This window comes from Salvelinus fontinalis, chromosome 27 (genome assembly GCF_029448725.1).
Source record: "Salvelinus fontinalis isolate EN_2023a chromosome 27, ASM2944872v1, whole genome shotgun sequence".
NCBI lineage: Eukaryota > Metazoa > Chordata > Actinopteri > Salmoniformes > Salmonidae > Salvelinus > Salvelinus fontinalis.
The window spans coordinates 538289-563598 of NC_074691.1; the positions used below are offsets into that span (position 1 = coordinate 538289).

The 25310-nt window shown below is 43.6% G+C and overlaps 1 protein-coding gene across 3 annotated transcripts in view; it reads right to left on the bottom strand.

The window, feature by feature from the left end:
• LOC129824824 (ectonucleotide pyrophosphatase/phosphodiesterase family member 1-like) overlaps positions 1-25310 on the bottom strand; it is a 132753-nt gene that overhangs the window by 40598 nt on the left and 66845 nt on the right. For all 3 annotated transcript variants that reach the window (XM_055884329.1, XM_055884327.1, XM_055884328.1), the window contains exons 2-11: positions 18919-18991; positions 18447-18572; positions 17209-17334; positions 16157-16220; positions 14821-14918; positions 8988-9067; positions 8412-8531; positions 2131-2240; positions 1858-1923; positions 1653-1725 (exon numbers count right to left, since the gene is read on the bottom strand). In XM_055884329.1, coding sequence (XP_055740304.1) covers positions 1653-1725; positions 1858-1923; positions 2131-2240; positions 8412-8531; positions 8988-9067; positions 14821-14918; positions 16157-16220; positions 17209-17334; positions 18447-18572; positions 18919-18988 — 933 coding nt within the window. In that variant the 5' untranslated portion in view covers positions 18989-18991. The remainder of the gene's footprint in view (positions 1-1652; positions 1726-1857; positions 1924-2130; positions 2241-8411; positions 8532-8987; positions 9068-14820; positions 14919-16156; positions 16221-17208; positions 17335-18446; positions 18573-18918; positions 18992-25310) is intronic.

Below are 25310 nucleotides of genomic sequence, written 5' to 3' on the forward strand. Positions count from 1 at the left end.
TCATCAACATTGTTGCATGTGCTGCGTTGACCATGCAGGCTAAACGCAAGTGTCTCTTGGTTGAGGAACATCAAATGCGCTCCTTGAGTGATAGGGTGCGTGGCTAGGCCTGTGTAGAAAGTGGCACGGAGCAAAAGAGCGGAGAGAGATGACTCAAGTAGTGAAGTAAACTATAAAAATTGACATTACCCATGGCATATCACATTTAACAAACCAAACATTCAAATACCGGTATAGAAATTAAAGTAAAAACCCAAACCGGTCCCTGCATCAATACCGGTATATCGTAAAATACGGTATACCGCCCAGCCCTAGTGTCTAGTTTGAGAAACAGACTCCTCACAAGTCCTCAACTGGCAGCTTCATTAAATAGTACCCGCAAAACACAAGTCTCATAGTCAACAGTGAAGAGGCGACTCCGGGATGCTGGCCTTCTAGAAAGAGTGGGAGGCTCAGATCGATGGATACTAAACTACATGATCGAGGGATACTACAGTGTGTAGTATAGTATTCTCCAGGATACTGCACAATTCTATAGAAGGACTATACGATCGAGGGACACTAGTGTGGAGTATAGAATTCTACAGTTTACTACAGATTTCAATTGGAAGTACGATAGTATTCTTTAGTAAACTGTACTATTTTTTTATGCGGGCCGAGGGGGAACTTTTTGTGGTGACGGATACATACAAGACTAATAACAACATAGAACACAACAACACGTTATAGACGGGTTAGCTAACAACGTCACAAAAACAATGCGCACGCTTCAAATGGGGAAGAAGGCCAGGTGTTGTTGTGATTCTGGAGGCTAGGTGTTGTTGTGATTCCAGATAGCAAGCAACAATTGACAAGAAACTACCATGTGGGGAATCGTAGGTGGCTAATTTCAGATAGTTTTTATCTTGTTCTTGATAACATGTCTTGTTTTGACTGATGTCACATCTATGCTAATATGACAAATTTGCTAGCCAGCTAACCAACAACTGTAACAATGTATTTGAGAGAGAAGTGTTCATTGTGCAAAAGTATATATTTTTTAAAATAAACATTGGAGACAAAATATAGTTTACATGTCAATCTAAGTCAAGCTGTCTGTTTTTGTCCCATAGTTGCCACGCGTTGGTTTTGTTGCTAACCACCACACCATCTATACAAGGTCCACATTTCTTGCTGACTAATTTGTCGCCTTTGTCGTAACCTAACCTAGCAGCGTTTTCTTTCTGGTCCTTAAGAGAAAAAAAATACTATTGGGGGAGGTTATCTTTTGCACCGTTGTACCAATCCAGTAAATGTGGAGGAGGAGTTAAGATGGAAGTCGAGGTTATCTTTTGGACTTCCACTTTTGGACTTTAACAAGGCGACACTCCATCTTAACTCCTCCTCCACATTTACTGGATTGGTACAACGGTGCAAAAGATAATCTCCCCCAATAGTATTTTTTTTCTCTTAAGGACCAGAAAGAAAACGCTGCTCAGTACGCCTGCTACGTTAGGTTACGACAAAGGCGATACACAGGCTCTCTTTCCATTTCCCCTGAAAACCTGTTGTTTCAGACCGCACAGAGGGTGCCTTTGCTGGGCCTGTTTTGATTGGTCATGAATTACTTCCTCAATGGATTGGTCGGTTTAATGAGTAGAGCTGGATCCTACCTGACTGCTCATTGGTCCGTATCGATGGCCAGCAGAGTCTGGTTCCTCCAGGTACAGAGTGTAGAAATCAGGCCTACGAGAAAGAAAAAAAAGGGACACAGATTACACACTCAGGTAAAAGAGTCCTCTCAAAAGATGTAAGTGTTTGGTCAGTCCTTCAAAATTAGGATTACAGTATATAATGGTTATGAGATGCATAATATACCTTTCCCCTTGAGGCAAATTCAGCCATTGAAATATGGTTGAGATTCTCTCTTCGAATGGGATGTTCCTGGTAGAAAGAAACACTTTTATTCTTAGTATCACTATGGATAGCTTGAACACACTACATTGCAGAAAAATGCTCCAAATAACATTCATAATTTATATCCTACAAAAAAAAAAAAATGGTATTCGTTATAGGATCATTAGCTATCTTATTAGATACTCCTCTTTATTGTGCCCACAAACAGGACATATCATTATGCAAGTCTCTCACCTGTCATACATCTTCCAGAAGTCGGGGAATCTTCCGTTGATGGCCACATCAGCACCCGGCCAGAAGAATGTGGCTGACTTCAGCTTATTGTACATGGCAGTGAGCCAAACCTACAGAGAGAGCAAGAGTGCGAGGGAGATAGTAGAGGTGAACTTGTAGTCAAAAGAGCATCAGAGTCCTATACACAGCTAATTTCTCATTCATTCTAATACATCAAAATAAGCAATACCTAATCCATTACACCTAAAGATTTTTTCCCCCCAATAAATGTATCAAAACTGACCTACATATGGTTCATTACATACTGTATATCATTAAATGATGTTCATTTGATCAGACCAAGCAGTACTATCCATTACAGCTTAAGATTTTTCCTAACGAGTGATATAGAATTGGCCTACTTACTGTATATGTTAATCAATAACACTATTTATGGTAATCTTCCTGACTGCGTTCACACATGGCTAATTATAGTCATGAGCATGTTTCAAGTTGTATTAGTCATATGGATACACACGTGGTATAATGTACACCGTCCAGCAAAATGTTTACTCGCAAGGTCCTTCTCGACAATGCAACAACAAGAAATAATAAGAGATGATACAAACATAACGTAACTGGCTCAGTAGAATATAATAAACATTTGAGCATAAGTATACTACAGGAGGGCACAATTTCATAGTCCAATATTTACACGTGTTTTGGGGAACATTTTGGGAAAAATTGTTAAAATTATTCAGTATTTAGCAATGATAATAAGAGTCTGGTAGCAGCAGTTGCAATGTGTGTGAGCATGAATGTATATACACACACACAGAGTACAAAACCTTAGCAACACATTCCTAATATTGAGTTGCACCCACTTTTGCTCTCAGAACAGCCTCAATCTGTCAAGGTATGGACTCTACAAGATGTTGAAAGCATTCCATAGGGGTGCTGGCCCATGTTGACTCCAATGCTTCCCACGGTTATGTCAAGTTGGCTGGTTGTCCTTTGGGTGGTGGACCATTCTTGATACACACAGGAAACTGTTGAGCATGAAAATCACAGCAATTTTGGCGTTCTTGACACACTCAAACCGGTGCGCCTGGCACCTACTACCTTTCCCCGTTCAAAGGCACTTAAATATTTTGTCTTGTCCATTCACCCTCAGAATGGCATACACAAACCATGTCTCAATTGCCTTAAATATCCTCTTAAGGCTAGGGGGCGCTATTTTCACAACGAGATGAAAAGTGTGCCCAATGTAAACTGTCTGCTACTCAGGCCCAGAAGCTAGGATATGCATATATTTGGATAGAAAACACTCTAAAGTTCTTAAAACTGTTAAAATTATGTCTGTGAGTATAACAGAACCTATTTGGCAGGCGAAACCCCGGGGATAAACCATCCAGGATTTATTTTTTTGAGATCACTCTCCTTTCAATGGGTTTTCTATGTGGATCTAGATTTCTAAGGCACTTGCTTGCAGTTCCTATCGCTTCAGGATTGTGTCTGGGGAACAATACCAAAGCATTTCTGCAGCATTGAAGGTCCGCAAGAACACAGCGGCCTCCATCATTCTTAAATGGAAGAAGTTTGGAACCACTCAGACTCTTCCTTGAGCTGGCCGCCTGGCCAAACTGCAATCGGGGGAGAGGCGCCTTGGTAAGGGAAGTGACCAAAAACCCAATGGTCACTCTGACAGAGCACCAGATTTCCTCTGTGGAGATGGTAGAACTTTCCAATAGAACAACCATCTCTGCAGCACTCCACCAAATCAGGCCTTTATGGTAGAGTGGCCAGACGAAGCCACTCCCCCGTAAAAGGCACATGACAGCCCGCTTGTAGTTTGCCAAAAGGCACCAAGACTGAAGTCTTTGGCCTGAATGCCTACGGTGAAGCATGGTGGTGGCAGCATCATGCTGTGGGGATGTTTTTCAGCGGGGAGACTAGTAAGGATCGAGGGAAAGACGAACGGAGCAAAGTACAGAGAGATCCTTGATGAAAACCTGCTCCAAAGCGCTCAGGACCTCAGACTGGGGTGAAGGTTCACCTTCCAACAGGACAAAGACCCTAAGCACACAGCAGAGACAACGCAAGAGTGGCTTTGGGACAAGTCTCTGAATGTCCTGGAGTGGCCCAGCCAGAGCCCAGACTTGAACCCAATCGAACATCTTTGGAGAGACTTGAAAATAGCTGTGCAGCGACGCTCCCCATCCAACCTGACAGAGCTTGAGAGGATCTGCAGAGAAGAATGGGAGAAACTACCCAAATACAGGTATGCCAAGCTTTTAGCGGCAAACCCAAGAAGACTCGAGGCTGTAATCGCTGCCAAAGGCGCTCCAACAAAGTACTGAGTAAAGGGTCTGAATACTTATGTAAATGTGTACATTTCTGTTTATTTTTAATACACTTGCAAAAAAATCTAAACGGGTTTTTGCTTTGTCATTATGGTTTATTGTGTGTAGATTGATGAGGGTAAAAAACAATTTATTCCATTTTAGAATAAAGCTGCAACAAAACAAAATGTGGAAAAAGTCAAGGGGTCTGAATACTTTCCAAATGCACTGTATGCGTGTGTACGTCTGTATGATTGCGTGAGTGCATGTGTGCTAAGGTGCGGAGAATCGGAGCAGGTGGTCAAGTCCAGTTCAAGTGTTCAGCAGTCTGATGGCTTGTAGATAGAAACTGTCTCTGAGCTGGTTGGTCTCAGACCTCTTGCTCTGATACTGTTGGGCAGACAGTAAGGGAGTGGACAGCTTGTGGCTGGGGGTCCTTCATGATGCTGTGGCCTTCCTCAGGCACCGCTTCGAGTAGATCTCCTGGATGGGTGGGAGCACGGTCCCAGTGATGTACTGTGCCGTCTTCACCACATGCTGGAGGGCCTTGCGGTTGTGGACGGAGCGATTCCCGTACCTGGCCGTGATGCAACCGCTTAGGACGCGCTCGATGGTGCAGCAGTAGTATTTGGAGAGGACCCGGTGTGGCATGTCGAATGTCTTCAGCCGCCTTAAGTAGAAGAGACAATGTTGCACCCTCTTGACAAGAGTGGTGGTGCTGGTCCATGTCAAGTCCTCGGTGATGTGGATGCAGTGGAACTTAAATCTGCTGACTCTCTCTACTGCAGTCCCGTTGATGTGGATGTTCCCTCTTCTACTTCCTGTAGTTAACAATTAACTCATTTACTTTGCTGATGTTGAGGGAGAGGTTGTTGTCCCGCCACAATGCCAGTTCAATTACCTCCACCCTATAGGCTGACTTGTCGTTGTTGGCTATCAGGCCTAGAACCATGGTGTCGTCTGCAAACTTGATGGAGTTGGTGTTGTGCAAAGCCACGCAGTCATAGGTGAACAGGGAGTACAGCAGAGAACTGAGGACACAATCCTCACAGCCTATGGTCTGCCCATCAGGAAGTCCAGGATCCGTGCTTGGAGGGAACAATAGTGTTGAACGCTGTGGTCAATGAACAGCATTCTCACATAGGTGTTCCTCTTGTACAGTTACGGCTGTGTGAATAGCGATGGAAATGTAATCTTCTGTGTATCTGTTAGAGCAGTAGGCAAATTGGAGTGGGTCCAGTGTGCCTAGCATGCTGGCCTTTGTGGGCCATGACCAGCCTCTCGAAGCACTTCATGATGACCGGGGTGAGTACGACGGGCGATATTCATTTGGGAATGTCACCTTGGAAGCACAGCCGCGAGCTGCCCAGTGAAACGGGCCTACTAGACAAGCTAAATTACTTCTATGCTCGCATCAAAGCAAGCAACACTGAAACATGCATGACAGCATCAGATGTTCCTGACTACTGTGTGATCACGTTCTCCGTAGCCGGTGTGAGTAAGACCTTTTAAAACAGGTCAACATACACAAGGCAACAGGGCCAGACGGATTACCAGGACGAGTACTCCGAGCATACCCTGACCAACTGGCAAGTGTCTTCACTGACATTTTCTACCTGTCCCTGACCGACTCTGTAATACCAACATGTTTCAAGCAAACCACCATAGTCCCTGTGCCCAAGAACACTAAGTTAACCTGCCTAAATGACTACCGACCTGTAGCGCTCACGTCTGTAGCCATGAAGTGCTTTGAAAGGCTGGTCATGGCTCACATCAACACCATTATCCTAGAAACCCTAGACCCACTCCAATTTGCATACCGCCCCAACAGATCCACAGATGATGCAATCTCTATTGCACTCCACACTGCCCTTTCCCACCTGGACAAAAGGAACACCTATGGTAGAATGCTATTCATTGACAACAGCTTAGCGTTCAACACCATAGTGCCCTCAAAGCTCATCACTAAGCTTAGGACCCTGGGACTAAACACCTCCCTCTACAACTGTATCCTGGACTTCCCGACAGGCCGCCCCCAGGTGAAAAGGGTAGGTAACAACACATCCGCCACACTGATCCTCAACACGGGGGCCCCTCAGGGGTGCATGCTCAGTCCCCTCCTGTACTCCCTGCTCACTCATGACTGCATGGCCAGGCACGACTCCAACACCATCATTAAGTTTGCCGATGACAATGGCTGTCACCGACAACGATGAGACAGCCTATAGGGAGGAGATCAGAGACCTGGCCGTGTGGTGCCAGGATATCAACCTCTCCCTCAACGTGATCAAGACAAAGGAGATGAATGTCGACTACAGGAAAAGGAGGATCGAGCACGGCCCCATTCTCATCGACGTGGCTGTGGTGGAGCAGGTTGAGAGCGTCAAGTTCCTTGGTGTCCACATCACCAACAAACTATCATGGTTCAAACACACCAAGACAGTCGTGAAGAGGGCACTACAAAACCTTTTCCCCCTCAAGAGACTGAAATGATTTGGCATGGGTCCTCAGATCCTCAAAAAGTTCTACGGCTGCACCGTCGAGAGCATCCTGACTTGTTGCATCACTGCCTGGTATGGCAACTGCTCAGCCTCCGACCGCAAGGCACTACAGAGGGTATTGTGTACGGCCCAGTACATCACTGGGGCCAAGCTTCCTGCCATCCAAGACCTCTATTTTTTTTTTACCTTTATTTAACTAGGCAAGTCAGTTAAGAACAAATTCTTATTTTCAATGACGGCCTAGGAACAGTGGGTTAACTGCCTTGTTCAGGGGCAGAACGACAGAATTGTACCTTGTCAGCTCAGGGATTCGTACTTGCAACCTTTCGGTTACTAGCCCAACGCTTAACCACTAGGCTACCCTGCCGCCCTATATCAGGCCGTGTCAGAGGAAGGCCCTAAAAAATTGTCAAAGACTCCAGCCACCCTAGTCATAGACTGTTCTCTCTGCTACCGCACGGCAAGCGGTACCAGAGCGCCAAGTCTAGGTCCAAAAGGCTTCTTAACAGCTTCTACCCCAAAGCCATAAGACTCCTGAACAGCTAATCAAATGGCTACCCCCCAGCCCCTCTTTTACTCTGCTGCTACTCTCTGTTTATTATCTATACATAGTCACTTTAACTCTACCTTCATGTACATATTACCTACATGTACATTGACTCTGTACCGGTACCCCCTGTAGGGTATATACTGTTATTTTACCGCCACTCTTTAATTATTTGTTACTTTTGTTTATTTTCAAAACTGCATTGTTGGTTAAGGGCTTGTAAGTAAGCATTTCACTGTAAGGTCTACCTACACCTGTTGTATTCGGCACGTGACATATAAAATGTGCTATTATGTGGAGCTGAGCAATTCGGCCACCTCAGAGAGATAAAGAGGAGAACTGTCACAGAAAACAACTGCCTAACACACTTTTTTCATAGAAAACTCATTAGAGGGCATCATGATCAAAGACCCATAACTACTGTTCTCACTCAATACTTTATATATCATTATATCCAGTGTGTTTTGTGACAAGGCTGAGACTTTGTATGAGCGCCATTTTCTCCTCGTCAGTTGGTATTTCTCAGTCGATGTTTAGATGTGTGCAATAAGTATACAGAATGTTATTATTTGGCACAGTTCTGTAATGTCATTATGTCCTATCGTTAGGGTTTTTAGTAAACACAGTACAGGGGAACTGTAGTTCAGGGAAACTTCCTCAATAACATTCATCTTCCTCATCCATTTTTCCAGCTCCATGTTTTGCAGAGGAAAAGTTCACTAATCCCTGTCTGCGGCTCCTTGTCTAAGAGTACGCATGTCATCCCAAGCCCCCCTCTTCAGGTCACAAGTTCAATTTCACAAAACACAAGGGCCACATTGCTAAAAACAATAAGCTGTACCAATAAACAAATGTAATTAACACCCAATGTTGGCCGTTTTTTTTCCTTCGTATTCCAATGTATTCACTCACTGGTTCTCCTTGGTACCATTTGGCGTTGAATTTCTCTGCCACTTTCAGACTGAAGGAGGCGTTGCGGGTCACATCGTACATCTTGTTGTCCACGATCCCATGGGACTCTGGGTAGAGACCCTGTGGGAGTAACACACACAGCGGTTTACACACCCGGTGCTTTGACAGCTGCAGGGCTAAGTGGGCTAAGTTATTTTTACATCTACCGTTGAACTGACTTCATCATTTCATCACACGGAGCCACAACACTGCGTGTTGAAAGAGAAGTCTGGTGGTTAACTGAAAGGGTTGGGTAAACCAGTAGAGCTAAAAATCACTGCCCAGAGTTGCACATTCGAACCACAGTTTCTCATCAGAAGCAGCATGTGCGAGCCATCAAGCCACAAGAGGAGTTTTTTGGGGGGGATCATTTGTGGTAAGTGACTGTACTAAGATGGATAAGGTGATTTAAAAAAAGAAAAGTGGATTCCAAAGAGTGAAGCAATTTTCAAATAAACAAGTTGTGTATACAATACTTTACCAAAGTAACTGATGCCTGACTGGTTACATATAAACTAAGAGGAGCGAGACCCTTACAGTCACAATGGTGTAGTGGTTGGGGAAGGTCTTGGTGGGATAGGCAGGTCTCATGTACGGGGTAGTGGTGCCACAGTTGCCTGAAATAGAATGAAGTCAAATCAAATAAAAAAGAAAAGCTGCCAAAGAAACAGCTGTGATAGGATCCTAGGAGCATTTACCTAAACAGAATAACTTCCCTGAAATTGTTTGAAAGGATGTCAGACTGCCAAACACGCAAGTAGCCAAAGAAACAAGGAGCGCGTTCCTCAGCCCAGGCGTTGCTGACGCCTGCCAGATCTTACAAAGCCTGGATAGGTATTTTATGTATCAGCTAACCACATATGTTATAGCAATCTGCCAGTCAATAATGTGGCACGCAACCATTGGTTGATGCATACAACGTCTGAGCCGGGGGAACACAACCAAGCTCATGACTGGCTGAGTTCAAACCGGGTCTCATGCATGTCACAAGACTGTTTCAACTAGAGAGTTGTTTTTTTGTTGCATGGGCTGCATCTCATTCCACTGCATCTGCCGGCTTTACGCATCTGTGGTGGAAGGTGGCCGAGCTACAGTTGTGTTTGTCAGACCAGGAGATCCGGGAACCAGTTTTTAAAAAATCTATCATTTAAGTACTTTAGTGCCCATCCCCAAAAATCGTATACTGTATAAAAGGGGAGAGTGGGTAAGTTGAGCCACCCTCGTTTCTAGGAAACCATACGCAAAATGAATTATTTAATTTTGTTTAAATATTTAGGAAGAGGTCATACACTCAATGTACAGTGCATTCGGCAGACCCCTTGACTTTTTCCTCATTATTACGTTACAGCCTTATTCTAAAATTGATTAATTTGTTTTTTCCCCCTCATCAATCTACATACAATACCCCATAATGACAAAGCAAAAACAGGTTTGCAGAAATTGTTGCCAATTTGTTTAAATATAAAAAACTGAAATAACACATTTACATAAGTATTCAGACTGTTTACTCTGTTGAAGCACCTTTGGCAGCGATTACAGCATCAAGTCTTCTTGGGTATGACACTACAAGCTTGGCACACCTGTATTTGGGGAGTTTCTCCCATTCTTCTCTGCACATCCTCCCAAGGTCTGTCAGGTTAAGAGACGCTAACGGAGTCGGTGCAGCCAGCTGGTTTCTTCACGCATCGCGCCGACAGAAACAAACATCTTTCTGGTAAGAAGAGGGTGTATGCCTTATGATTAACGAGACGTGGTGTGATCATAACAACATACAGGAACTCAAGTCATTCTGTTCACCTGATCTAGAATTCCTCACAATCAAATGTCGACCGCATTATCTACCAAGGGAATTCTCTTCGATTATAATCACAGCCGTATATATTCCCCCCCAAGCAGACACATCAATGGCCCTGAACGAACTTTATCTGACTCTTTGTAAACTGGAAACCACACACCCTGAGGCTGCATTCATCGTAGCTGGGGATTTTAACAAGGCTAATCTGAAAACAAAACTCCCTAAATTCTATCAGCATATCGATTGTGCTACCAGGGCTGGTAAAACCTTGGATCATTGTTATACTAACTTCCGCGACGCATATAAGGCCCTCCCCCGCCCTCCTTTCGGAAAAGCTGACCACGACTCCATTTTGTTGCTTCCAGCCTACAAACAGAAACTAAAACAACAAGCTCCCTCGCTCAGGTCTGTTCAACGCTGGTCCGACCAATCTGATTCCACGCTTCAAGACTGCTTCGATCACGTGGATTGGGATATGTTCCGCATTGCGTCCAACAACAATATTGACGAATACGCTGATTCGGTGAGCGAGTTCATTAGAAAGTGTATTGACGATGTCGTACCCACAGCAACGATTAAAACATTCCCAAACCAGAAACCGTGGATTGATGGCAGCATTCGCGTGAAACTGAAAGCGCGAACCACTGCTTTTAACCAGGGCAAGGTGACAGGAAACATGACCGAATACAAACAGTGTAGCTATTCTCTCCGCAAGGCAATCAAACAAGCTAAGTCCCAGTATAGAGACAAAGTAGAGTCGCAATTCAACAGCTCAGACACAAGAGGTATGTGGCAGGGTCTACAGTCAATCATGGATTACAAAAAGAAAACCAGCCCCGTCGCGGACCAGGATGTCTTGCTCCCAGACAGGCTAAATAACTTTTTTGCTCGCTTTGAGGACAATGCAGTGCCACTGACACGCCCCGCTACCAAAACCTGCGGGCTCTCCTTCACTGCAGCCGAGGTGAGTAAAACATTTAAACGCGTTAACCCTCGCAAGGCTGCAGGCCCAGACGGCATTCCCAGCCGCGTCCTCAGAGCATTCGCAGACCAGCTGGCTGGTGTGTTTAAGGACATATTCAATCAATCCTTATCCCAGTCTGCTGTTCCCACATGCTTCAAGAGGGCCACCATTGTTCCTGTTCCCAAAAAAGCTAAGGGAACTGAGCTAAACGACTACCGCCCCGTAGCACTCACTTCCATCATCATGAAGTGGTTTGAGAGGCTAGTCAAGGACCATATCACCTCCACCCTACCTGACACCCTAGACCCACTCCAATTTGCTTACCGACCCAATAGGTCCACAGACGACGCAATCGCAACCACACTGCACACTGCCCTAACCCATCTGGACAAGAGGAATACCTATGTGAGAATGCTGTTCATCGACTACAGCTCAGCATTTAACACCATAGTACCCTCCAAACTCGTCATCAAGCTCGAGACCCTGGGTCTCGACCCCATCCTGTGCAACTGGGTCCTGGACTTCCTGACAGGCCGCCCCCAGGTGGTGAGGGTAGGTAACAACATCTCCACCCCGCTGATCCTCAACACTGGGGCCCCACAAGGGTGCGTTCTGAGCCCTCTCCTGTACTCCCTGTTCACCCACAACTGCGTGGCCATGCACGCCTCCAACTCAATCATCAAGTTTGCGGACGACACTACAGTGGTAGGCTTGATTACCAACAACGACGAGACGGCCTACAGGGAGGAGGTGAGGGCCCTCGGAGTGTGGTGTCAGGAAAATAACCTCACACTCAACAAAACAAAGGAGATGATTGTGGACTTCAGGAAACAGCAGAGGGAGCACCCCCCTATCCACATCGACGGGACAGTAGTGGAGAAGGTGGAAAGTTTTAATTCCCTCGGTGTACACATCACGGACAAACTGAATTGGTCCACCCACACAGACAGCGTTGTGAAGAAGGCGCCAGCAGCGCCTCTTCAACCTCAGGAGGCTGAATAAATTCGGCTTGTCACCAAAAGCACTCAAACTTCTACAGATGCACAATCGAGAGCATCCTGTCGGGCTGTATCACCGCCTGGTACGGCAACTGCTCCGCCCACAACCGTAAGGCTCTCCAGAGGGTAGTGAGGTCTGCACAACACATCACCGGGGGCAAACTACCTGCCCTCCAGGACACCTACACCACCCGATGTCACAGGAAGGCCATAAAGATCATCAAGGACAACAACCACCCAAGCCACTGCCTGTTCACCCCGCTATCATCCAGAAGGCGAGGTCAGTACAGGTGCATCAAAGCAGGGACCGAGAGACTGAAAAACAGCTTCTATCTCAAGGCCATCAGACTGTTAAACAGCCACCACTAACATTTAGTGGCCGCTGCCAACATACTGACTTAACTCCAGCCACTTTAATAATGGGAATTGATGGAAATTATGTAAAAATTTACCACTAGCCACTTTAAACAATGCCACTTAATATAATGTTTACATACCCTACATTACTCATCTCATATGTATATACTGTATTCTATACCATCTACTGCATCTTGCCTATGCCGTTCTGTACCATCACTCATTCATATATCTTTATGTACATATTCTTTATCCCTTTACACTTGTGTTTATAAGGTAGTAGTTGTGGAATTGTTAGGTTAGATTACTTTTTGGTTATTACTGCATTGTCGGAACTAGAAGCACAAGCATTTCGCTACACTCGCATTAACATCTGCTAACCATGTGTATGTGACAAATAAAATTTGATTTGATTTAGATGGGGAGCGTTGCTGCACAGCTATTTTCCGGTCCCTCCAGAGATGTTCGATTGAGTTCAAGTCGGGCTCTGGTTGGGCTACTCAAGGACATTCAGAGACTTGTTCTGAAGCCACTCCTGCATTGTCTTGGCTGTGTGCTTAGGGTCGTTGTCCTGTTGGAAGGTGAACCTTTACCCCCAGTCTGAGGTCCTGAGTGCTCTGGAGCAGGTTTTCATCAAGGATCTCTGTACTTTGCTCTGTTCATCTTTGCCTCGATCCTGACTAGTCTCCCAGTCCCTGCCCCTGAAAAACATCCCCACAGCATGATGCTGCCACCACCATGCTTCACCATAGGGATGGTGCCAGGTTTCCTCCAGACGTGACGCTTGGCATTCAGGCCAAAGAGTTCAATCTTGGTTTCATTAGACCAGAGAATCTTGTTTCTCATGGTCCGAGAGTCCTTTAGGTGCCTTTTGGCAAACTACAAGCGGGCTGTCATGTGCCTTTTACTGAGGAGTGGCTTCCGTCTGGCCACTCTACCATAAAGGCCTGAGTGCTGCAGAGATGGTTGTCCTTCTGGAAGGTTCTCCCATCTCCACAGAGGAACTCTGGAGCTCTGTCACAGTGACCATCGGGTTCTTGGTCACCTCCCTGACCAAGGCCCATCTCCCCCGATTGCTCATTTTGGCCGGGCGGCCAGCTCTAGGAAGAGTCTTGGTGGTTCCAAACTTCTTCCATTTAAGAATGATGGAGGCCACTGTGTTCTTGGGAATCTTCAATGCTGCAGACATTTTTTGGTACCCTTCCCCAGATCTGTGCCTTGACACAATCCTGTCTCAGTGCTCTACGGAAAATTCCTTCGACCTCATAGCTTGGTTTTTGCTCTGAAATGCACTGTCAACTGTGGGACCTTATATAGACAGGTGTGTGCCATTCCAAATCATGTCCAATCAATTGAATTTATCACAGGTGGACTCCGAACAAGTTGTAGAAACAGCTCAAGGATGATCAATGGATAACAGGATGCACCTGAGCTCAATTTCGAGTCTCATAGAAAAGGGTCTGAATACTTATGTAAATAAGGCATTTCTGTTTTTTTATAAATGTCTAGAAAACGGTTTGTCATTATGGGGTATTGTGTGTAGATTGCCCAGCAACATTTTTTATTTAATCCATTTTAGAATAAGGCTGTAAAATGTGGAAAAAGTAAAGGCGTCTCAATACTTTCCGAAGGCACTGTATGTTAGAAAGAATACTATATTTCCTCTGAAGGAGTGATGTAAAAAAAAATGGGTCAACTTACCCCACTGTACCCTCCGACAGACACTTCAAAGCAGACTTCCTTTTGATGTACGTTTTGACTATCGGTTATGCTATTCGATACTTTCTATGAGCCAATAGCAGGTAAGGCCAAATTCTATCTTTCATCAAATGATTTATTTATTCTAAATCAAATAGCTAAATGATCCTTGGTATGATCATCTTAAAACAATTCCAAATGTTAGCCCGGTATAAACCCAGGCTCGGGTACGATAGGAGAATCCTTTTACAAGGACGGCTCGTAATAATGTCTGGAACGGAGTGAATGAAATGGCATCAGACCATGCGTTTGATGCATTTGATACCGTTTGCGCTCATCACACTCCAGTCATTACCACGAGCCCATCTTCCCCAATTAAAGGCACCACCGACCTCCTGTGATTTACTGTGACCAGAAAGAGACATCACTAGTTGATTGTAATCGGACTTCACTTCAACCGGAAACCACATTTGTACCAGAAAAAATCATTACAACGTCTCATTCCAAATGTTGCCCTCTACGCCAGAAAACAATGGTGTGCTTGGGGGACCGACTTACGTAATTTGTTGATGACTGGAAGAAGACTGCCATAGGCCTTTAAATAACCTGCCCGGAAGCCATCCATAGACACCAGGATCAGAGGGGGTTTGGAAAAACTGGAGGACACAAACAAAGCCAGCGAATGAGCTGTATTGAGGTTACATTTAGAAACTCTTCTAGGGGAAAAACAGAATATACATTTTCCCTGGAAAGCATGAATCTAAAACCGTCTAAGTCTGGCACAGTGGAGATGTTTACAGTGGAAACAGTTCCAGTAGCTGTACTGTGACTTTGTGGGGGAACACAAAGCAGCCCTTTGTTTGGGGGGGAACTGACGTGAATGGACTGGATGGGGAGAGGCAGGATGGATTCAGGCACACACAGACACACAGCGAGAGGAGGGGAGGGGCAGGGGAGGAAGAGGCATGTGGCTAGATGGCTGCATCCAAGATGAATCAGATTAAGCCTGTGGGTTACACTGGGTTCCCCCTTTCCCTTGAAAACTGAAACTTTCCCCTTCCCTTTTTGAACAGAAATACAATGCAGGATAAAGACAAATATCTGTTGGAACACAACTGTTGCTCTTTCTTTCCCCCTCGTTTCTTCCACATAACAGATAACTGAGGCAGGGGTAAGTGATATATTATAGTTTTTTAAGCCTCTCTGTGGTTCTGTAATAGGCGTAAACGTATCTATACATCATGACAGAGAGGGTCATACCAGGGTCCTATAAACACTTACACAATTAGAAAACCACTAATAAAATTAACCCTAAATTGAAGTTACAGCCAAATAGAAACATCTTAAAATGAAATAACACGAGAATGAGTGACGTCAGTCATAAAAATAAAAAAATAAAACGATCAAAAGAAAAACAACGTTCATTAGTTCAAAGCCCTTTGGAAAGGACTTAAGACTAAAAATGCACTCGAGACGAAACCAGACATTTACTTTTCCATAGTCTAACAAGTCTGGGCTCACAGCCTTACTACTCAGCGTGCGCGTACACACACTGGGTTAATCCTGTTTTGTCTCACACTTAAAAGTACTTTTTGTCTCACATCTATAGTAGTATTTACAAGTAGAGCAAATGGCCTCAAATTGTGTACAGTACATTGGCGTCATAATGTCCTGTACAATGTGTAGTACCCACAGATTGTAATGTGACTTCAGCTAAGTAACAACAGTACTCTATGTGTACAGTATATACTATCAAGCCATCTCAATCAAGGACTAGGTGCTGTGCACCACAGGAGGACCTTCAAGTTCAACATTAGATACTATCTTCAGACTGTGGTGTATAAAAGTGTTTCTCACAGAGAAAGCACAGCAGTAGCTGTGGAAAACTACTTACCTGGCAGGACATTGGGGCGTTTGAATGTCCTCGCACTCCTCTTCTATCCAGGACTTCACTCCCACTAGAAAATATCATCATCAACCATACTATCTTCACGGAGGATAATTTGAGGCTAATGTGGCTAACTACCAAACACATGAAATCTACAGTATATCTACCAGTCTAAAATCTAATATGTGCTTGCAAGCATTGTGCTTGGATTGCGTAGGCTAATGCAAGCTATGGAATGGTGAATGATAGCTGAAATGACCATGAGGTAAAGCCTTATTAGGGTAGTTAGAGTGAGAAGTAAGCCAGTGTTTCTCAACCTTTGGCTCCCGGTCCGAGACTGGTCCTTGAGATGTTTCTGACCGGTCCCCCAGATGGTTAACTCTCTTGACACCCAATTGAATCAGTTCTAGAAGTGCTAGATGTCAAACGGAAGGACCCTAGTTTGTTCGTCCCTGGTACAAAAAGGTGGAGAAACACTGGTCTAAGCATTAAACACTGTCAAGGATAGGGAAAGATCGAGGGCCTTATGTTGGGGAATTCCTTCCACCACACAGGAGGAGCTAGAAAAGAGAAATACCAATAAGCAAAAATCACACACACACAATCTCAAAGTGCATATAGGAACTATAGGGAAAACAATGTTTTACAATCCGAGGTGTGGTATTCACACTGTGTATATTCAGCGGCAAATGTACATCTTGAAATCCCTTAACGCAAAGTCCTAACATATGGTATGCGTTACTTTCCTTAGGCATACAACCCTACCAACTCTAAACAAACAACTCTCTGAGGGAAATCCTAATTAAACCACGTGCAGTGAGGAGGGCCATCACCGGACAGGACTAGGTACACTGTTTGAGTATAGGCCTTTATGATTGCACAACAGACCTGCGCCAAATACTTTGAAATATTTGAGGTGCCTTTGATATGGTGTGGAGCTTGTACTTTCGGGACTATAAAAGCATTAGATAGAAAAATTTGATGAAGGTCTGTTGAACACACAGATGTAGTTTTGGGACTGCAACCCACACGGGGTCAGTTTAGTCTATAGCCTTTACCTTTGCAGGAGCTGTGGTAATTTGCACAGCAGTCCCCTGCTTTCACACAGTCATCCGAGCATGAGCACAGGCTATCGGCCAACCTTTGCTCGCCACAGCGGAATCTGGAGCAGGTCCAGCGCTGACCTGGAGGGGGAGAGAGGGAGACATAATTATGACGGAGAAAAAGTGTGAAAATATGTGGCGTGAGGAAGAGAGAGTGAGGGAAGGAGAGAGAGAGTTTATGACAGCGAAAAGGGGGAGCACGTGTGAGAGAATGTACGTGTGTGTATGCTTAGGAGAGTCACCTATGGACAAACTCCGAGAGACAGCAGTAGCTGAGGAGTCGGTCATTACTCCTACCACTGTCTGGGACTACCCTGTATCCAAACATTTCATCAATGAGTGAACTACAGTTTCTCATCATCGAATATTCTCACAAAGCACTACACTAAAGAAAGTGAGTGATACCCATTAGAACAGACAGACCAACATTCTCTCTCTGACCGCGGTCAAGTGGACAGTCTATAAGAGGGATGCTAATCTCAGTCTCAGGAGACATGCTTCAGTGTTACAGCAATCATGGGGAAAATCAAAACAAATTCTGATTTACCATCCCTTCACTATAAATGGGCCTCGCTCCTCTCTGGAGGAAGTAGAGGAAACACACGAGTCCCATGTTGATTGGGCGGCAAAAATTTAGCCACATAGTGTGGGGGAACAACACTGCCCAGATTGTCACACCACACCCAAGCTAGGGGACGGCTGGCCACAGTGACCAGCAAGGACGGTAAAATGGAAGAGGGGTATTTTGGGGATGCTGGATGGTCAGCCTCTTCCCAGAGTCAACATTGCATCCGAAGTGAACATTCCAGTCCACATAAAACATGTTTTTGTAATCTGTAGAGGAGTCTATCCACCCACACACGCACACACACACCAGTGGAGGCTGCTGAGGGGAGGACAGCTCATAATAATGGCTGGAATGGAGTCAATGGAATCAAACACATCAACAACGTGCTTTCGTATGGTGGATACCATTCCATTGACTCCATTCCGGCCATTATTATGAGCCGTCCTCCCCTCAGCAGCCTCCACTGACACACATGAACACTCCTCCTCCTCCACACACACACACATAAAGAAGACGAACAACAACAAAGTAGCGCTGGTGGGTAACCTGACCCGTGCTCTCCTGCTCTACATACCTCTGGCAGTGTAGTGTTGCAGTAACACGTGGTGTAGGCTGTTGGACTTACCAGGGTCTACGCACACCGCAGTGTAATCCAGACAGCAGTTTCCCTCTTTCTCACAAGACAGGTCACAGTGGCACGACGCAGACTTGTCACTGCTCCCCGTCGCACACCTGTTCTTACAGCTCGTCACTATAGGGGATGAGAAGAGTTTTAGTATGTTACTCAGGACGTCAACAACGTTACTCAGAATGTCATGATGTTACTCAGAATTGGTATCATTTGACAGATTTTTAAAAAAGGAATCAGTACATCTGATTGGTTTGTTATGGATGTTTAAGCTAACCCTTAGCAGTTTTGTTTCTTTTCTCAAAAGAGAGAATAGAAACTGGACAGGGAATGCATTCAATTACAGACTAGAAATGTATTTCTATTTTTAGCTGAAAAGCGTTTATGTACTGACGGTTTTCTTTCTGTGTTATAATTGGTTCGTTTTGCACAATGGCCAATAGGACAGAAGATAGATTGTAAACCGTACCTTTGACATTGCAGCGCTGTTTCAAGGCAAATATAACTGTGACGACGGTGATCAACACGCACAGCAACATTACCTATTGGTGAGAAGAGAGACATCTGAAAAGTTCCCATGTGTAGATGTCAATCAAGCACATTTAGTTATAGTCCATTTTACATCAGCAGTTGTCACAAAGTGCTTCACAGTAACCCAGCCTAGAACTCAAAGAGCAATACAAGCAGAGTACAGTGGCCAGGAAAAACTCTAGAAGGAAGAAACTTTGAGAGGAAGAGCGATAGCAAACGTATGTGTCTTGTATAGGCCACTATTACCCTTTTCACAGTATCCTGCTGACCCAAACAGTACAGTGCTAGCTTGGATATTTTCTTTTCACATAGTCTTTTCCAGCACGGTTCCAGTATGGTGGATGCCCCACCAGGCCAGCACAGTACAGCTTGGCTCAGCTCAGTTTAGTAGTGTGAAAGGGGTATACGATGCATAGCATCCTGATGAACCATCGTAAATGAAGTGCTATATGGACCCTTCGATATCTTCTCATCCAATTAAAACTATTATCCCGATTGTGAGTGTACTCTACTAGCCTGGTTAAACCGGACTGAACACTAGGTAGCACTCAGTCTGATCTAACCAGACTACTATTCCACTTACTCTGCAACAAGATTTAGGATAACCCTGCTCTATTTCACCCAAGTATTCAATCTTCTGGAGCTTTTTTTTGTGTACATGGGATTTTAAATCACGTTCACTGTTAGTAAGGTCAGTAAATCGAGGGACATCGCATAACACAAAAAAGTATTGTGTCCGGAAAATGATGAAGAGAAGCTTGGCAGCAGTCTTTGCTTGCTGCTTCCTTGAGAAACACCATTGTAGCTAGAACTGTTCATTGTTTGGGTCTAGAGTGCATCAGAAAAAACATCTCCGCTGGACTTAGGTTGAACGAAAACACAGAAACTCAAATTTCGAAAATGTGACAAAATTCCTAGAAATAAAAAACAACCAAAACGATTTGAATTAAATATAAACTATATCCCCCATTTATTATTTTAGAAAATTAGTCATATGACACTTTCGTTTCCATTCTAACGTAGGACTCTATTCTGTTCGGTGCACAAATTTAAAAAAAAGTTGAATTCTCCACATCGGGGTCTTGGCCCTCTCTAATAGAGAAGTAAAAGCAGGTCATAAACGAGCTCCCCTCCTCCTAGCTGCCTGGTGAGCTGCTCTGCCTGGCCCCTTTTGCCCAGTGAAGGGTGAATAGCTGGGGCATTGTAATTAGCGGGGAGATTCAAAGACTGGATCACAGGGGTTTAAAGTTTCAACTAAGTCAGCTAATGATAAAGGGAAGATATCCGGCAGTCTTATCAACACAGCTTAAAGAGGGTCTCAACAGGACATGTCAGGATTAGTACTGAGGTCTAATTGGCATGGAGTTCTCTCATTAAAACCAAGTACCAGTAATAAAGAGCTTGACGTAAAGAAGACAGGTCATCACCTTGAAGTGCTTTGAAAAAACTCTGAAGATGTTTTTCAAGAATCAAGTGCTGTACAATGTGTGATCTGTCAGGTGTAGCTTGTGTGAGTGAGTGAGACCTGGCTGGTGTCCTGAGAAGCCAGGACTACAGTGCAGTACCTAACCGAGTTCTAGGGAAAGCAAACACACTGTCTGGTGGAAACCTACTGCAGGCGCCTGAGGACACTATACTGGGGTACAGAGTAAATCTCACTACCCCATGTTGGGAGCACACACACACACACACCTCAAAAAATGTGTAGTTGGGAAAAAATGATTTAAAATTATAAAACATCTCCCGGTTTATTGAGCAACACTCAACCCTTAACTACTCAAAAATGTAAATATATACACGTTTGATTCCCATGTGCTTTGACTCTTAGTGCCTTGCTATATGCTCAGCATCCGATAAGGAATCCTGTTTTTGGTAGAATTCATGGCAACACGCTCTAATACTGCCATGTGTACTATTTCACAACTCTAAACCAACGTTCGCATAATGATTCCTGTGGAAAATGAACTCATGCTTGACGAGACATGCTGCCCAAGTGCACACGCACACCGATTTTTGAGACATTGTTGTGGACTGAGCCATTACAGGTCAATATACAGTACCAGTGAAAAGTTTGGACACACCTTCTCATTCAAGGGTTTTTCTTTATTTTTACTACTACTTTATTTTCAACATTGTAGAACAATAGTGAAGACATCACCACTATCAAATAAACACGTGGAATCATGTAGTAACCAAAAAAGTTAACAAATCAAAATGTATTTTGCATTTGAGATTCTTCAAAGTAGCCAGTCTTTGCCTTGATGACAGCTTTGCACTCTCTTGGCATTCTCTCAACCAACTTCACCTGGAATGCTTTTCCAACAGTCTTGTGGGAACTCCATATGCTGAGCACTTGTTGCCTGCTTTTCCTTCACTCTGCGGTCCAACTCATCCCAAAACATCTCAATTGTGTTGAGGTCAGGTGATTGTGGAGGCCAGGTCATCTGATGCAGCACTCCATCACTCTTCTTCTTGGTCAAATAGCCCTTACACCGCCTAGAGGTGTGTTGTGTCATTTTCCTGTTGAAAAACAAATGATTGTCCCACTAAGTGCAAACCAGATGGGATGGCGTATCGCTGCAGAATGCTGTGGTAGCCATGCTGGTTAAGTGTGCCTTGAATTCTAAATAAATCACTGACAGTGTCACCAGCAAAGCACTCCTACACCATCACACTTCCATGCTTTACAATGGGAACCACACATGCGGAGATCATCCGTTCACCTACTCTGCGTCTCACAAAGACACGGCAGTCGGCGGTCTAATGTCCGTTGCTCATGTTTCTTGGCACAAGCAAGTCTTCGATTGGTGTCCTTTAGTAGTGGTTTCTTTGCAGCAATTCGACCATGAAGGCCTGATTCACACAGTCTCCTCTGAACAGTTGATATTGACATTTGCCTGTTACTTGAACTCTGAAGCATTTATTTGGGCTGCAATCTGGAGGTGCAGTTAACTCTAAATTAACTTATCCTCTGCAGCAGAGGTAACTCTGGGTCTTCCTTTCCTGTGGCGGTCCTCATGAGAGCCAGTTTCATCATAGCGCTTGATGGTTTTTCGAACGCACTTGAAGAAACTTTCAAAGTTCTTGAAATTTTCTGGATTGACTGACCTTCATGTCTTAAAGTAATGATGGACTATCGTTTCACTTTGCTTATTTGAGCTTTTCTTGCCATAATATGGACTTGGTCTTTTACCAAATAGGGCTGTCTTCTGTATACCACCCCTACCTTGTTACGACACAACTGATTGGCTCAAATGCATTAAGAAAGAAAACAATTCCAGAAATTAACATGGCACACCTGTTAATTCAAATGCATTCCAAGAATCTGGTTGAGAGAATGCCAAGAATGTGCAAAGCTGTCAAGGCAAAGGGTGGCTACTTTGAAGAATCGCAAATATATTTTGATTTGTTCATACTTTTTTTGTTACTACATGATTCCATATGTAATATTTCAGTTTTGATGTCTTCACTATTATTTTACAATGTAGAAAAGAGTAAATATAAAGAAAAACCCTTGAATGAGTAGGTGTGTCCAAAATTTTGACTGGTACTGTATAACCCCAGAGTCAATGGCTGGCATAGGCACGGATTAACTGACTTGGTGGGTAAAGCCGCTCATATAGCAAGAACGCTACAATAGCCATTGATTATTGACGACTATAAACTGGGTAGTTTGGGTCCTGAATGCTGATTGACTGACACAGCATTCCAGACGTGTATAACAGACAATATTGCGTTCGTAATCAAGTGGGAAGTGGGAATTTACCACATAAGAATAGGAAAACGTCTACGTGAACAACCCACCAACTGGTAATTACTAGTGGGATACTAGTCTATCATCCTGAGTTCCCACTTCTCCGACATGCTGACCTCTGATGTCACGTACTAAGGAAATTACCTTGAACAGCCTTTTCTGCAACTAAAGGCTACAAAACATTTATAAAAATAAAATTATATATTTTTAACACTATAACTTGTTTACAAGCATGATAGCTGTACTTTTAGTTTATGGTTTATGCAGCTTGTTGGCCATTAGCCAATCTGCATTTCTCGACGAGTTCAAAGCACGTGAATGCATCCAACTTGTATTTACGACTTCAGAACTTGTAAATTTCCACCTCCCACTTGATTACGAACAGAGGATATTAGAGGTCGACCGATTAATCGGAATGGCCGATTAATTAGGGCCGATTTCAAGTTTTCATAACAATCGGAAATCGTTTTTTTTACACCTTTATTTAACTAGGCAAGTCAGTTAAGAACACATTCTTATTTTCAATGACGGCCTAGTAAACAGTGGGTTAACTGCCTCGTTCAGGGGCAGATCGACAGATTTTTACCTTGTCAGCTCGGGGGATTCAATCTTGCAACCTTACAGTTAATTAGTCCAACGCTCTAACCACCTGAGTACATTGCACTCCACGAGGAGCCTGCCTGTTACGCGAATGCAGTAGAAGCCAAGGTAAGTTGCTAGCTAGCATTAAACTTATCTTATAAAAAACAATCAATCAAAATCACTAGTTAACTACACATGGTTGATGATATTACTAGTTTATCTAGGGTGTCCTGCTTTGCATATAACCAACCCTGTGCGTATCGTTGCTCCAATGCATTTCTTAAAATCAATACACAGAGGTATATATTTTTAAACCTGCATATTTAGCTAAAAGAAATCCAGGTTAGCAGGCAATATTAACCAGGTGAAATGATGTCACTTCTCTTGCGTTCATTGCACGCAGAGTCAGTGTATATGCAACAGTTTGGGCCGCCTAATTTGCCATAATTTTACGTAATTATGACATAACATTGAAGGTTGTGCAATGTAACAGGAATATTTAGACTTACGGATGCCACCCGTTAGATAAAATACGGAATGGTTCCGTATTTCACTGAAAGAATAAGCGTCTTGTTTTCGAGATGATAGTTTTTGGATTCGACCATATTTATGACCTAACGCTCGTATTTCTGTGTGTTATTATGTTGTAAATAAGTCTATGATTTGATAGAGCAGTATGACTGAGCGGTGGTAGGCAGCAGCAGGCTCGTAAGCACTTTCCTGCGTTTTGCCAGAAGCTCTTCGCTGTGCTTCCAAGCCTATCAACTCCCGAGATTAGGCTGGTGTAACCAATGTGAAATGGCTAGATAGTTAGCGGGGTGCGCGCTAATAGCGTTTCAAACATCACTCGCTCTGAGACTTGGAGTAGTTATTCCCCTTGCTCTGCATGGGTAACGCTCCTTCGAGGGTGGCTGTTGTCGTTGTGTTCCTGATTCGAGCCCAGGTAGGAGCGAGGAGAGGGATGGAAGCTATACCGTTACACTGGCAATACTAAAGTGCCTATAAGAACATCCAATAGTCAAAGGTTAAATGAAATACAAATGGTATAGAGAGAAATAGTCCTATAATTCCTATAATAACTACAACCTAAAACTTCTTACCTGGGAATATTGAAGACTCATGTTAAAAGGAACCACCAGCTTTCATTTATCATGTTCTGAGCAAGGACCTCAAACGTTAGCTTTCTTACATGGCACATATTGCACTTTTACTTTCTTCTCCAACACTTTGATTTTGCATTATTTAAACCAAATTGAACATGTTTCATTATTTATTTGAGGCTAAATTGATTTTATTGATGTATTATATGAAGTTAAAATAAGTGTTCATTCAGTATTGTTGTAATTGTCATTATTACAAATAAAATTAAAATATATATATTTTTTTTAAATAAAATCGGCCGATTAATCGGTATCGGCTTTTTTGGTCTTCCAATAAATCGGTATCGGCGTTGGAAAATCATAATCGGTCGATGCAAAACTACTTGTTTAATGTTATATTTATGTTGGTAATCAGTTTATATAAGTAACTTCATTGAGTTACACAATCAAGTTAGGATAAAGTGCGAAAATGCTAATATGAGTACCATTGACTTGCATTGGATTGTGCCACAAATGCAATAAAGTTAGCATTTAAATCAGTGGCCAGGTAAACATATTGCTGTCATACCTTCTCCATAGACTGCTTACAAAGTAGTGAACTATCCCTTTAAAAAAGGCCCAGTTGAGTCAAAAACGTGATTTTTCTGTGTTTTATATATGTTTCCACATTATGAGGTTGGAATAATACTGTGAAGTTATGAAAATGATTAATGATTAAAACATGTTTTTTTTTTTTTTTTTTTCAGCTTGTTTTGGTGGGATGGAGTTTTGGCCTGCCTGGTGTAAATTAGTTAAAAGGCCAATAAGAAAGAGAGTTCAAAACCTCTCTGCCAATAACAGCTAGTTTTCAGTTTCCCCTCCCCACTCAGACCACCCCCAGAAGTGTCCTTTTTG